The following is a 13,926-nucleotide window of genomic DNA, read 5'->3' as shown; positions in this document are numbered from 1 at the left end:
GAAAGAAGCTCCAGTAATCAAGCATTGTCCCACTGTGTTAATCTCAGGAAAAACTTCACTCACACTTTGCCATGTAATTTAGATAATCTGTAAGAGATAAGAGGCATGCAAATAAAAATAAACATGATGAAATTCTACTGTCTGTGATGATGATTCAGAGAGTGTCTGAATTTGAGGAAATGCTCCGTTAAGAATGAATTGCTAATAATTAAGTAAAATGTTTGTTCAAGTTTATTGAATAGCATTAGACTAATAAGAAGCATTATAGAATTGATACCAGAGACCAACAACAACATTTTGGTGCAAAAGATGGGAGTAAAAACATTTGTCAAAGCAAACATATAAAAGAATACATCTAAATACCACCCTATAAATGCCTTTCCAGAATATGCTATGAATTTAGGTCTTGGGGATCTTTGAATGTTACAAGTTTTTATCTGTGATGGTAACTCCTATAAGGGAACTCTTTAAAAGTAGGAAAAAGACCCCATTCCTCTTACTAGTGAACTTCTGAGTGGAAGCTGACTACTATGTGGACCCCCTGTCCTTTGCCAGGCTGGTTTTGTGGGTTTCCCAGGCAGCTTTTTCAGTCTCTTGGGTACAAAATGATTGAAAAGCGCTCCTTCATTTCCTTCTTACTTCAAGCCAGATGTTCAGGTCTGCAGTTTAAATTTCAATTCCTTTATTTTTCTAGGAAAAGTTAGCATTCAACAATAGGTATATTAGTAAAAGACGCTTAAATGGAACTTTTCCCCCTGATGAGTAAGAATGCAAACTCCATGTATGTAGGCTTCTTTATTCAAAAAGTTTAAGTTTGCCATTTCAGCCTCCAAAGGGTGATTTTTACACGTATTTTCATGCTTGCTTGTATGGGGAAGCTCTTTAAAATAAAAATTTAAAAAAGATTCAACTGATCATAAAACTGAACCCAGAGCAGGAATGAGGAGGGATGCAGGTGTCCTTGCTGGGATACTGGCATCAGGCCTTCTGTGTCTACTATGCGGACCCCCTTTCTCTTGTCAGGATGTGGGATCTAAAAGTTGATGAAACAAAAACATAAACAAGACAGTCATGTTTAGAGAAAGACCACAAACTGTGGCTTTCCCCTACAGATATCAAGCAAGGAATATTGTGGATACTGGCTTCCAGTTTAGTTTACTGAACTGCTAGAATGAATCACCCCAACTCTATCTGGTAAGTAATAATGAAGAATTGACATTTGTCTTAGGAACGTCCCATAAGTTTAAAATGGCACCCAATGCCCAGCTGGTATAGTTCAGTGGTTGGGCGTCCAACCCAGGTTCATGCCAGGAGGTCATGGTTTGATTCCTGGTCAGGTCACATGCCCAGGTTGTGGGCTCAATCCTCAATGGGAGGTGAACAGGAGGCAGCTGATGAATGATTCTCTCATCACTGATGTTTCTATCTCTCTCTCTCTCCCTTCCTCTTTATGAAATCAATAAAGACATATTAAAAATAATTTTTAATGGCACCCATTTTGACTGTCCAGGAAAGAAAAAGCCTTCAGTGCAAATTAGAATCTGAAAAACCCTTTGCATGCCTGACTTACCTCTGTAAATCTACCAACAGATTTTGTGTCCACTTGGATTTAGGATTCAAGCATAGAATTGACCGATTCTTCAACCAGACTCTGGGAGAAAATAAACAAAAATAAAAGTAAAGCAATGTTACAATTTAGTCAATCCTGCATGTAAGATTTGAATATAAAAATAATTATTCTCAGAAGAAGCAAAATTAGAGGTAGGCATTGGGAGTAGGTGATTTACAGCCTGAGGTTTGAGGAATAAGAAGAACACCACTTGCAGAAGCATATGTTTGAGCTGGTGAAACTGACTACAAAGCTGACAGAATTTCACAAGTCAGAGGTTAATGTTTTGTTGACAACTTTTATGTGAGTTGGAGATACACCAAATAGCTGACTCCAAGGTTGGCTCACTCTTAAAGCTGTATCACAGTATCTTTCAAATGTTTTTGGCTATTGTGCTTGGGAGAACAAAATAGACTATAAAGTACACTCTCTTGAGGATCTTTTATTTGAAAAAAAATTTAATGAAGTCGATGTGGGAGAGGTTACAGAGCCGATTGCTCTGAGTGACATCTGCATTTTTGGGTTGAGCTACCAGGTAGTGAGGCTCTCACCGCTCTAAGACATTAAGTGATAACAAAAACAGCAACAATAACTAATAGCTGATCTTGAGCAAGCACTGACAATGTGCTAGGCATTATGCTCAGCAGGTAACGTAACGTATCTCAGTTAACCTAACGAAAGTCCTGTGCTGGAGGAACTATTATTTCCTGGCCTGCAGATGAAGAACTTGAGTCTTAGTGAGTATATGATGTAGCTTTCCCAAGATTGCACAATAAATACATGATAGAGCAGGATTCGAATAATGGTTATCTGACTCCAGAATCCACACTTGTCGCCACAGCCTTCTATGGGCATAATCAGAATGGTAACCAAGTGGCAGACACACGGTTGCATGTTTACCTGCAGTAGAAGAAGTGAGGCCTTCCAGGTGATAGCCAATTGAGAAAATCTACTCGTTATGGGTATGACCAAACAAAACACAGTTTCTTGAGGTGTCATTTATGTTAGCTATAAAATGACAAACAGCAAGGATCCATCTACCTGGCTTTGAATCTCCATCCTTGTTAAGTGAATCATAAGAAGTAAGAGTTCATAGAACAACTGGATTCTTGGGCAGAGCCTTCCAATTTGGTTTTTGAGTTCATTATGGAAAACCAGATTTCTGGTCATCTGGACTCACAATATTTTGACCCCCTGAATGGTCTGAGTTTCTCATAATAATCTGCATCTTTCATTTCTATATCTGGTTATAGTTTAGTAATGCAGAATTTGGTGAAAAGATATAAAATTACATTTTTATCACTTCAGAACGATTGAAGTTAAAACAGAGAAAATTATGGTGCATTACTTTCCCTGACTGTGAGGTGAGAGCCTTGACTCATGGCCAAGGAAATGGAGTAGAAAGAAAGAAGTCTCGGTTTTCTACACAACCAGAGGAGCTGCTCCCAGATAGAGCCTGGCTAGACTTCACAGCTCTGAATTTGAGGACAAATTGTGGTTTAGTTAGAGCTTTCATTGGCAAACACCTTAGTGAAAGCATAATCCTTTTTTTTTTTTTTAAATATATTTTATTGATTTTTTACAGAGAGGAAGGGAGAGGGATAGAGAGTTAGAAACATCGATGAGAGAGAAACATCGATCAGCTGCCTCCTGCACACCCCCCACTGGGGATGTGCCCGCAACCCAGGTACATGCCCTTGACCAGAATTGAACCTGGGACCCCACAGTCCACAGGCCGACGCTCTATCCACTGAGCCAAACCAGTTAGGGCCATAATCCTTTTTTAATGAAAAAGTTTACACACATTTTTTACATTAGGTGTGGTTGTTTTTTTTTTTGTTTTTTTTACAAGTTGAATATAATTAGTCAGAGGCCCAAAGCATTGATATCAAAATGGGACCAAAAAAGTGAGCTGTTTACAAACATTTCAAAAGTCTAAAAAAGAGACATATGTACTACTATCTGTAATACTTTAAACAATAATATTAAATTAAAAAAAGAAGTCTAAAGAAGTTCAAAGAGAGAGCTTCTAATGAAAACAAAGTCGTCAAAGCCCTAGAAAGATGCTGTGCCTAATAACTGAAGGTGTTGTGAGTGCTTAGTTCATTAAAGATAGGTCCAGGAAGGCGAAACCAAAGTTCTAAGTGCAGTGGCCCTGAACTAAGTGCTTGGCATGCATTCACTCAGTGATATGCAAAAAGATGTAAGGCTCCATTTAAAATATTCAGTGTAGCCCTAGCCGGTTTGGATCACTGGATAGAGTGTCGGCCTGCGGACTAAAGGGTCCCAGGTTCGATTCAGGCCAAGGGCACATGCCCGGGTTGCGGGCTCGATCCCCAGTGGGGGGCATGCAGGAGGCAGCTGATCAATGATTCTCTCTCATCATTGATGTTTCTATCTCTCTCTCCCTTTCCCTTCCTCTCTGAAATCAATAAAAATATATTTAAAAAAATAAAATAAGATGTTCAGTGTGACAATCCAAGATTTATCGAGCCTCTACTACATACCAGGTAAGGGAAAAAGCATTGGGAATAGAGGAATGAATAATATCTGATCCCTGTCTATAAAAAACTTATTTTCTGGCAGGAGTGAAAGAGGGGGTACAAACTTGATTGTCTCAACACAATAAGGGTATAATAATTGCAGTTAACATTAACTGAACATTTACTATTGTGCCAGACACTGTGGCAGGGGCTTTACATGGAGGGTGCAGTCTCATTTGGTGTGATGTGGAAAATGCTATGGTACAAATAGCCACAGATTTCTCTGGGATTACAAAAAGGGAGGGTCCCAGAAGCAAGGGGTCATACCATTTCAATAAAAGAAAATATCTATTAAACTTTTTGCAGCCACTACCATCCCCTTAGCCTAACTCTTTATTCAGAGTGGGATCAAAATTTACAGAACAAAAAACTAAAGGACATTTCCTTAAAACAGACCTTCAGACAAGGACTGTTATGGAATCTTCTTTTCTTGCTCTTTGACTTGGTGGGAAACAAAGTTTCTGCTTCTGCTGGCAATTTGAATGTGATGGATTCAAGGAGTTTGGGAATGGGAAAAATGTGAGTAAGGTCCTGGCTCGGTCCCTTCTGAATGGTGTGACTAGGGCAGTGATTCAACCTCCCTAAGACTCAATTTCTGCATCTGCAAAGGAATGATAACAATAGACATATCTAAGTAGGACTGAGGGATAAAATGAGTGAATGCATGCAAGCACTTAGTTCAGGACCTCTGCATGATAAACACTGAACAAATATTGCTGAACCTCATTGTTATTATTATTATTCTCATTATTAGTTTTTGAGACTTGTTAGTGACCCTCAAAGTTAATCACTTTGAGATTCTTGGGTAAGAATACTATGTGGCCTATCATTTGCAACAAATGGATGGGCCTAGAGGATACTATCTATGCTAAGTAAAATAAGTCAGACAGAGAAAGGCAAATACCATATAATTTCAGTTATATGTGAAATATAAAAAACAAAGGAAAACCCTGAACAAACAGAACAGAAACAAACTCATAAATACAGAGGACAACCTGATGGTTGCCAGAAGGGAGTGGGGTTTGGGGGACTGAGTGAAAAAGTTGAAGGGATTAAGAAGTACACATCGGCAGGTACAAAATAGGCATGGGGTGTGAAGTGCAGCATAGGAAATCTACACTAATAAAAGAGAGATGCAAGTTAACCATACCTTCACAACGCCCACCAGCCAATCAGGAGTGAGTATGCAAATTAACACAACAAAGCTGGTGGGTTAATTTGCATGCACAGGCACTGAGCGGCTGGGGGTGGGGTGGGAAGCTTGCGTAGTTGCCATGGCAATGATGCAGGCATTCTGCACCGCCCCAGGTGCTCCAGGCCTCTGGGCAGCATGGGAAGGCGGAAAGGCTGCTCCGGGCCAGAGCAAAGGCAGTGACAGCAGCCAGGGGAAGGAAGGCCCATTCTTGCAGGAATCTTCATGCATTGGGCCTCTAGTATAGTCAATAATATTGTAATAATTATACTTGGTATCAGATGGGTAACTAGACTTATCAGGGAGATCACCTTGTGAATTATATCAAACTAGAGGCCCGGTGCACAAAAATTTGTGCACTCGGGGGGAGAGGGGGTCCCTCAGCCCAGCCTGTGCCCTCTCGCAGTCTGGGACCCCTCGGGAGATAACGACCTGCTGGCTTAGGCCTGCTCCCGGGTGGTAGAGGGCAGGCCCAATCCCTAGGTGCAGCCCCTGGTCGGGCTCAGAGCAGGGCCGATTGGGGAGTTGGGGCGCCACTCCCTGTCATGCAGAGAGCAGGGCGGATAGGGAGGTTGCAATGCCACCCTCAGTCATGCTCAGGGTAGGGCCAATTGGGGGGTTGGGGCACCGCCCTCTGTCACACTCAAGGCAGGGTCGATGGGGAGGTTGTGGCGCCACCTCCTGTCATGCACAGAGCAGGGTCGATCGGGGGTTGGGGAGCTCCCCCCTGTCATGCACAGAGCAGGACCCATCAGGGGTTTGGGGAGCTCCTCCCTGTCACTCACAGAGTAGGGCCGATAGGGGAGTTGGGGCACCGCCCCCGTCACACACAGAGCAGGGCAGATCAGGGGGTTGGGGCGCCGCACCCTGTCACACTCAGGGCAGGGCTGATGGGGAGATTATGGCTCTACCCCATCACACACAGAGTAGGGCCCGTGGGGGGTGGGGGAGGGTGGGGGCACTTCACCCTGTCACACACAGAACAGGGCCGATCAGGGGGTTGGGGCACTGCAGCCTGTCACACACAGAGCCGCAGGGCGATCATGGGGTTGGGGAGCTCCCCCCTACCAGGCACAGAGCAAGGCTGATCGGGGGTTGGGGCGCCTCCCCTGTCACAAACAGAGCAGAGCGGATAGAGAGGTTGTGGCCCCGCCCCCTGTCACACACAGAGCTGCAGGGCGATCAGGGGGTTTGGGCGCTGCCCCTGTCATGCTGATCCCAGTGCCGGGAGGCCTCGCGGCTGCGCTGATCCCGGTACTGGGAGGCATATTACCCTTTTACTATATAGGATAGAGGCCTGGTGCACTGGTGGGGGCCAGCTGGTTTTCCCTGAAGGGTATCCTGGATCAGGGTGGGGTCCCCACTGGGGTGCCTGGCCAGCCTGGCTGAGGGGATGATGGCTGTTTGCAGCTGGTCACACCCTCTTCAGGGTGAGGGTCCCCACTGGGGTGCCTGGCCAGTCTGGGTGAGGGGCTGAGAGCTGTTTTCAGGCTGGTGGGTGACTGAAGCTCCCAACCGCTCCTTTTATTCTTTTTTTTTTTTATTCTGGGCCAGCTTTAGCTCTGAGGCTTGGCTCCAGCTCTGAGGCCTCTGCTGCTGAAAGCAGGTATCTGGTTTGTTTGGGTTCTATAATCGAAACACTTTCAACTCTAGCTCTGAGATCCCGGCTGGCTGAAAGCAGGTTTCTGGGGTTTTGTTTAGCTTCTATATTTGTTACAATGTTTCAAACTGCAAGCTCAGAGGCTGGCAGGGCAGACGGGGAACATTGGTTTCCTCCGTCACTGAAGCAAGCAAGCCTCATGTTCGCTTCAAGCTGCCTGGCTGCCGGCCGCCATCTTGGCTGGCAGTTAATTTGCAAATCGCCCTGATTAGCCAATGGTAAGGGTAGTGGAGGTACGGCTAATTACCATGTTTCTCTTTTATTAGATAGGATGTCTCACCATTATGCTGTATGCTTAAAACTAATATAATATTGAATGTCAGCTATAATTGAAAAATAAAAAATATTAAAATACTATGTAGAAGATATGATCTGATTTTCACTGGAAGAGAGGAATCTCATATATTTTATTGTAACTTACATGACTTCCATGTGTGGGCAACCATCCCCAGGCATATAGGCCGCAATCTGGGTAATCATGCTGCGCCTCTTTACGAATGAAACCGATTTCATGCATCTACACTTAGAGGACGTGTTCAAGGTCTCCAGAACACCTGTGAACACAGAATCAGTTATTTTAATCCCTTTGGCATATAATTCATAACTAGAACTTAAATACTAATCGTTCATATAGTGCAATAGAAGACTTAAAAATGTCAACTTGGTGCTTCCACCCATATTCCTTTAGGGTATGTATTTCTGCTTCTTGATTTATATTCAAACATTTCCTACCAAAATCTAAAAAATAAAATTAGTTTTGTAGAAAACACTGCACCTACTGAAGTTTGTGACAGAATTATATTGGCACTCAGGTCATGGTCCAAATAATAAAATTTGAGAGCCGCTATAATTACAACTCAGTTATAATTAATGCAGTAGAAAATCAACTGATCTTCACTCCAAACACATAGTAATAGAGCACAAAAACTCATCGCAGAATCCCTGAAGCAGTAACAAGCTCTCCCTCTTATCAGACTTAGTGCTACCACTTGTCAACCTCTGTTTGAGGAAATACCATGGAAGATATATATTTTTTTGTTTAATACGTTGGTCCTCCATCTCATCTGCAAATCATTACCAAACAAAAGCCAATAATAAAAATTCAAGGCTATTTTTATCCAACAAGTTATTAGTACCAGACAAGTACTATAAGTAACCCATCTCAGGTATTTGAATAAATTCTTCTCTCTTTAATCCCAGTTCCTACCACCATGCTTGACATGGTTTGGCAAATATAAGAGACCCAGCTCTCAAGGTGTTTATAATTTAGTGGAGGAAGCAAATGAGCAAAAACTAAAATACCACAGAACGTTGTATTTCACCCAAGGTCCAAACTGCATAATGTGACCAAAGGGCTTTGCCAGAAGCATTGGAGGAAAGAGATGAGGGTCTTGAATAATAGAAATAACATGTGCTGCACTTTAAGAAAATTTGTCCTCTAAACTGTAGCCAAGTGAATCATTCTGCACATGCATCCAATTCCTTTGGTGTATAAAAAGTGACCACTTCAACTAGATATGTATCTATTTACACAAAGACCACCTTCCCATTCATTTTCTTATTTTTATTTTCTTTCCCAAATTTATTTATTTATTAAGACCTTCTTCCCATTTAGACGTGGAAGTCTGCTTCTTTGCAGAAAGCTTGTACTTAAGCACTCCTATTGTGTCAATAATGGTTCGTGTCAGTGCTAAATATACAGAATTACATCAGACGTTCCCTGGAGGAGACCCACCAGTCGAGTCAATAGTCTTTAAATCCTATTAAGGGTTTGGTCAGCCAGGGTGGCACTGACGGACAGAGCAAAGAAGAGATACATGGAAAGAATTAGTGAAAGCAGAGCTGCATCTGAAAAAGGCCAGGAATAGACAAACCAAGTATAAGTCACAGGGACATTGGATATCCATATCCCTCCCTCTATGGCTAAGAATCATAATAATACAACAGCTTCCAAGAGTTGAATTCCTAAAGCACCTTACTTTTAGAAATCTAGCAACAGTGCAGTTTTTTCCTCAAGTCATATTCCCCCCCCCCCCCCATTTTCTAATTGAAAGTAAAAAGGAAATGTCTGAAGACCATTTCTGTTCAAAAGACAATGACAAGGTAAGTGAACGTTCTCACCGTGGGCTGGAGAGAGGCTGCTGACCAGCAGCAGGAGAAGCAGACATCCGGGGATGAACCTCATTCTGCCTGAAGGTGGAGTTCAGACTTCAGCTCTGAGTCTACGTTGTGGGTTCTCAGCACAGAGACTCCTATTTATTTACCCAGTGAGGGCCCTCCCACTGCCTTTGTCTCCTGTAGGTCAGCTGTATCATCAGTTTTTTTGTTTTTTTAAAAAAACCACCCAAATATTGCTGAGATTGCTTTTTGTAACTTCTCTTGCAAATTTTATGAATTTGCTTCAAAGTACTATTAGTATAATGAAATGTTTCTTGAAAATGTGGATGGTGAGTGGCAAGGGTGCTGCAGGGATTTGGGGGTGGGAGAGAGGGAAAAGATCAGCTCAGAGGCTCCACAGCACTTTCTCTCTCTGGGATCACTATCAGTGGTCCTGGCTGTGAGTGCTTCCCTCAGTGAAGGGCCAGCAGACTTTCTCAAAGGCATTTGAATGAGTGCTCCACGAAACGGGGGGCTCTGCCAGGCACATCATTGCATCCCCAGCACCTGCAAGAGAGTCTATTGCCTTTGGTAGGTGGCCTGTAAGTATCTGCAGATCTAATGAACGTCTCTTTATATCCAGATCCCTGTGCTGACTAGGTTACTGTTTTTCTACCAGACTTTATACCTCTTATTTTACTATCTGCAACATAAGATTACTTATGTCATCTAACTGTTATGGAAATACTGGGAGGGGGGAGTATGTGTCCCTTCATTGGTGTGCTGGTGTCTTGATGAAGGGACGGAGGCAATGGCTCTGAGAAATTAAATCTTTCTGGCTCGGGGACACATTTATTGAGCTTAAGAACCAGGTATCAGTGGAAGGTGTCATTAGAATTTCATCAGATGCTGAACTCATATTTCAGTGTGTTTAACAAAGCATATGTGCACTTTGGTTTTCCTCTGGCCAAATAACCCCTGGGAACAATCAACCCGCTGCCTTAAGTCACTTCCTAGGAGCTCTTTGATGTAAAAAAAAAAAAAAAAAAAAAATTAAAAAAATGTATGTGGACAATGGCTGGTGTGCCCTAGAGGACCACTGGGCTGCCCTGGGAGTACACAAGTGTGCATATATGAAACCAGACCCACTGAACCACGGAAAAATCAGAGGTTTGGTCTTCCAGATGTGGCTTTCTTGACAATTTGATTTTTGCTGCTCAATTAGCATTGTGGATGTTTAGCATCCTAGATGTGCCAGTTGTCACACAGGGGTTATAGCAATACCACGCAACCTTCTTACAACAAACCATTCTCTGGCTGGCCTGAATGACTGCAGGGACAGGGGACTCATCGGTCTTCAGGCAGCCCGCTCTATTGTTTGGAAAGGTCTAGTTATTCGAAAGCATATATACATATATGCTTCCCTGATAGTTCAATCACTTTGTCCTAATTAATTAATTAACCCCTTATCACCATATGACAACAATTCTAAATGCTCTTTCATATCATATTTGAAGACATGGTATGTCAGATGTCAGTTGGGTCCCACAGGAAGCAGATGCTGAGCATGGATGGTGGAGTAATGGACGTTTTTGTTTTGTTTTTCAGAATAATTTCTGTAATAGATAAAAGGGAGGCGGAGGCAGGAGTGGGCAAGGAGAGCCTCAGACTGCAATGCTGATCTATAAAGTCAATGAGAACTCAGTGGGGGACTCCTGAGAGAAGAATGTGTATTAGAGGAGCCCATGATGGGCAGGGATGTCCAGTCCCTACTACCCCTGCGATGCTCAGTCTCCGTCTGGGGCTGCCGGGGTTCTTGTTCCAGCATCTAGAGGGGTTCAGCAAACTGGAGAAGGGCTGTGTGTAACTTAATAAAGAGTGCAGAGATGAAGCATAATTTTGAAAAGCATTTGGGGATCAGAGGAGCTTAGCCAAAGAAACTAAGATCTCCTCATCTCAGGACCCCTAGCTTTTTATTAACACAAATTGTCCTAAGGCGAGGTGGAGATATACACTTCAAAGGGTAGGGTTAGGTACAGAATCCATTGTCAGACTGGAAGAATTTGCCTACGGCTGTTCAGGTGTTTGGCCAGTAGGAGGCAATAGCATGTAGATTAAAATGCCCTGAGCTGTCTGGCAGCAACCAATCATCCTTTTCAGGTTTGAGGAAATGCCTTTAGCCATTCCCAACAGGTGACAACATATGTGGCTCAGCCCTTGTTGAGTCCCCAAGTTCCATCAACCTTCCTATGAAACTTTTGCAATTATGACATGCTGGAATTGGCTTCCGTCATGGGGCCTCTTGAAACATCATGGTTTCTGGTAGAATTGCAAGGCAGATTCTGAGGGGCTAACAGCTGGAGGCTGTCAGCTAACTGCACATCTCACAGCTGGCCAACGAGTTATTTCTTTGAGGGAGATCTGAGCAGTGAAACTCTGTGGTTGTCAGATGGGGTTATAAACTAGAGGTTAAGAGCACAAACTATGAGGTCACCAGGTCAATGACTTTGGGCAGGTCACTTAATTTATCTATGGCTCATATTTACCAGTTTCACATGGGAATCATATTAATTTTAAAGGATTGTTTGGGGAATAACATTATTTTGGATATGTACAGTTCTCAGCAGAGTGCCTAGCACATAGAATGAATTCCCTAGATGCCTATATGTTCATCCATTCATTATCGATGTCTTACTAGCTTCTACTCTAAAACCCACATGTACACACTTCAGTGGTAAATATCTCTGTGTGTTATAAGTGTTAACAGGTTTTTGAGACCTGTTTATCTTTTTCTTTGTTTCTCCTAAGTCACAAGTGCCCTTTCTCCTGCCTTCCCATACCTCTGTGACTCATAGGCACACACACACATACACATATACACATACCCTGGCATACACACATGTCTGAATACCATACTATCCCAAGTATGGGTTTGCCAATACAAAGTAGAGGAAGCCGTTACCTTTTTGGCCTTAGGCACTATTGTTCTACTAATGCATTCCTAGACTGAATAACAGTATTCTGGTCACTTATATTGAATTGATAGGCAACAAAAATTTCTATGTCTCTTGCATTGTACTCTTTTGCAATTTGATCTTGGGACCCCATTGTAGGAGTTTTACATTTACCTCTATTACGTATGTCATATATTCCCTTGTTGGAGCAAAAATGAGTGATGCTGACAATAACAGAAAGAGTGTAGGTAGGGGCAAAGGTACCTGAAAAATCTAAAAAAATTCCACGATTGACTCTTGTTGAAATAGGACTGCTGGGTCAAGGAACTAATTCCAGAGCAATTCTAAAATTTTATTTTCTCCTTTTAATGCCCAAGAGCTCTGGATTAGTTTATACCGACCAAAGAACCTTACACCTGCCTGCCCCAAGATGGGGCTGGAGGTTGCACAGCTCTCTGGTAACCAGATGATTCTAGAAGTTTCAGGTATGACTCCACAATCTCATGTACATCAGAGGTATACATTTTAAAAGTTTGGAAGGCAAAAAGAAAAATATTTTTAACCAATAGACTTAGGGCCCAAATGGAAACATTTTATTTTTTAAATAGCTTTTAGAAATACTTTTGTTTGCAAACATAAAAATATATAACTTAATTTGTGTCAAACTGATTATTATGATCAGATATATAAAAACTTAGGAAAAATGAGAAAATTATAGGGAGGGCTGTTTTCCTGGTTTTGGAATCAAACTAGATGTTCTCTCCAGACCCAAGAAAAACTGAAAAGTTTTGAGGACCTTAGAACTGAAATTGTGGTCCATACAGAAGCACACTGAGCTTCCCCTGAGAGTATGTGAAAAAGGCAGTATCTCAGGTCCTGCATTTTAGTCGGACTGCTAGGTAATTTGAATGCACCTTGAAGTCTGAGAAGCACTGGGCTAGGGTAGCATGAGCCACATGTGTATTCAAATTGTCTTCAGAGAAATGTTTGCACAAGTCATCTCCTCAGAGTATGGCGCACTGATTCCTTAGTGAGAGCAGACAGGACGAATGTGCTCGCCGACAGCTAAATGCAGAGCAGTAACAACAACAAGGAAATTCTCAAGATATCAAAAAGTGAAATGTCGCTCTAGTAGAGGGTGGCTTCACTGCTCCAACCACCTACCAATCTAGCTAGCCGGTAGATATTGAACAGAAGGCCCACGGTCGAGTTTAAAATGATGAAAGGGATAGAATCCTTATAGTTTTATGTACCTGTAATCAAATAAGAAACAAGGCAAATGCCACTGACCAAATTAAGTACATTTTTTTTTCATTCCATTTACAAAGCAACTCAACTAGAAAACAGAAACTTATTCTAGTCTGTTAACAAGTGTTTTCACCTGCTGAAAGTCTGACATCTCTTTGCTTCCACATCGCTTTCAGCACGACAGGAAACTATTGTAACCTGGCAGGTAAGAGCTCAGGTTCTGAAGTCAGACTATATGGGGTGTGTCCCCAAGGCTCTGTTCCTTCTGTGTCAGTAGGGCTTCTGATAGTAATAACTGCTTAGAGCGCTGTGCAGGGAACATAACAGAGCCAGGAAAGAGTTCTGCTCAGTGTTCGGGCAAAGAGAAAATACTCAGTATGTGTTAGATTTTTCACTTTTGTAAAAACACAAACAATTATTACTTTATTTTATTTTATTGTGGCAAGAACACTCACCATGAGCGCTACCCTCTCACACTTTTAAGTGTACCATCCAGTGTTGTCAACTGCAGGTACAATGTTGTACCTGGAGCGCTAGACCTTATGTATCTTTTCTAAGAAGCAACTTTGGCTCAGTTCGCGATTGCAGCTCCTGGCACAAGTCGAAAGTTCACATAGGTTTCC

At 42.4% G+C, this 13,926-nt stretch overlaps 1 protein-coding gene across 1 annotated transcript; it reads right to left on the bottom strand.

Annotated features, from left to right (window-relative positions):
* Window positions 1-208: 208 nt before the first annotated feature.
* On the bottom strand, window positions 209-9,257 carry CXCL13 (C-X-C motif chemokine ligand 13). The gene is made up of 4 exons (XM_036304265.1): window positions 9,126-9,257; window positions 7,426-7,558; window positions 1,571-1,651; window positions 209-1,033 (listed from the first exon to the last, which is right to left on the bottom strand). The coding sequence occupies exons 1-4, from the start codon at window positions 9,187-9,189 to the stop codon at window positions 997-999; spliced, it is 315 nt and encodes a 104-aa protein (XP_036160158.1). The 5' UTR covers window positions 9,190-9,257; the 3' UTR covers window positions 209-996.
* Window positions 9,258-13,926: the final 4,669 nt, after the last annotated feature.

Source organism: Myotis myotis, unplaced genomic scaffold, assembly GCF_014108235.1.
Source record: "Myotis myotis isolate mMyoMyo1 unplaced genomic scaffold, mMyoMyo1.p scaffold_m19_p_1, whole genome shotgun sequence".
Lineage (NCBI taxonomy): Eukaryota > Metazoa > Chordata > Mammalia > Chiroptera > Vespertilionidae > Myotis > Myotis myotis.
This window is presented reverse-complemented; position numbering and strand designations above follow the sequence as displayed.

Bases quoted from the DNA above. Each gene is read 5' to 3' on its own strand.
- CXCL13 (XM_036304265.1), bottom strand. From the start codon at position 9,189: ATGAGGTTCATCCCCGGATGTCTGCTTCTCCTGCTGCTGGTCAGCAGC. The intron at 7,559-9,125 runs GTGAGAACGTTC...CTGTGTTCACAG, and splicing joins CAGCCTCTCTCCAGCCCACG to GTGTTCTGGAGACCTTGAAC. The intron at 1,034-1,570 runs GTAAGTCAGGCA...ATCAACTTTTAG, and splicing joins CTGTTGGTAGATTTACAGAG to ATCCCACATCCTGACAAGAG.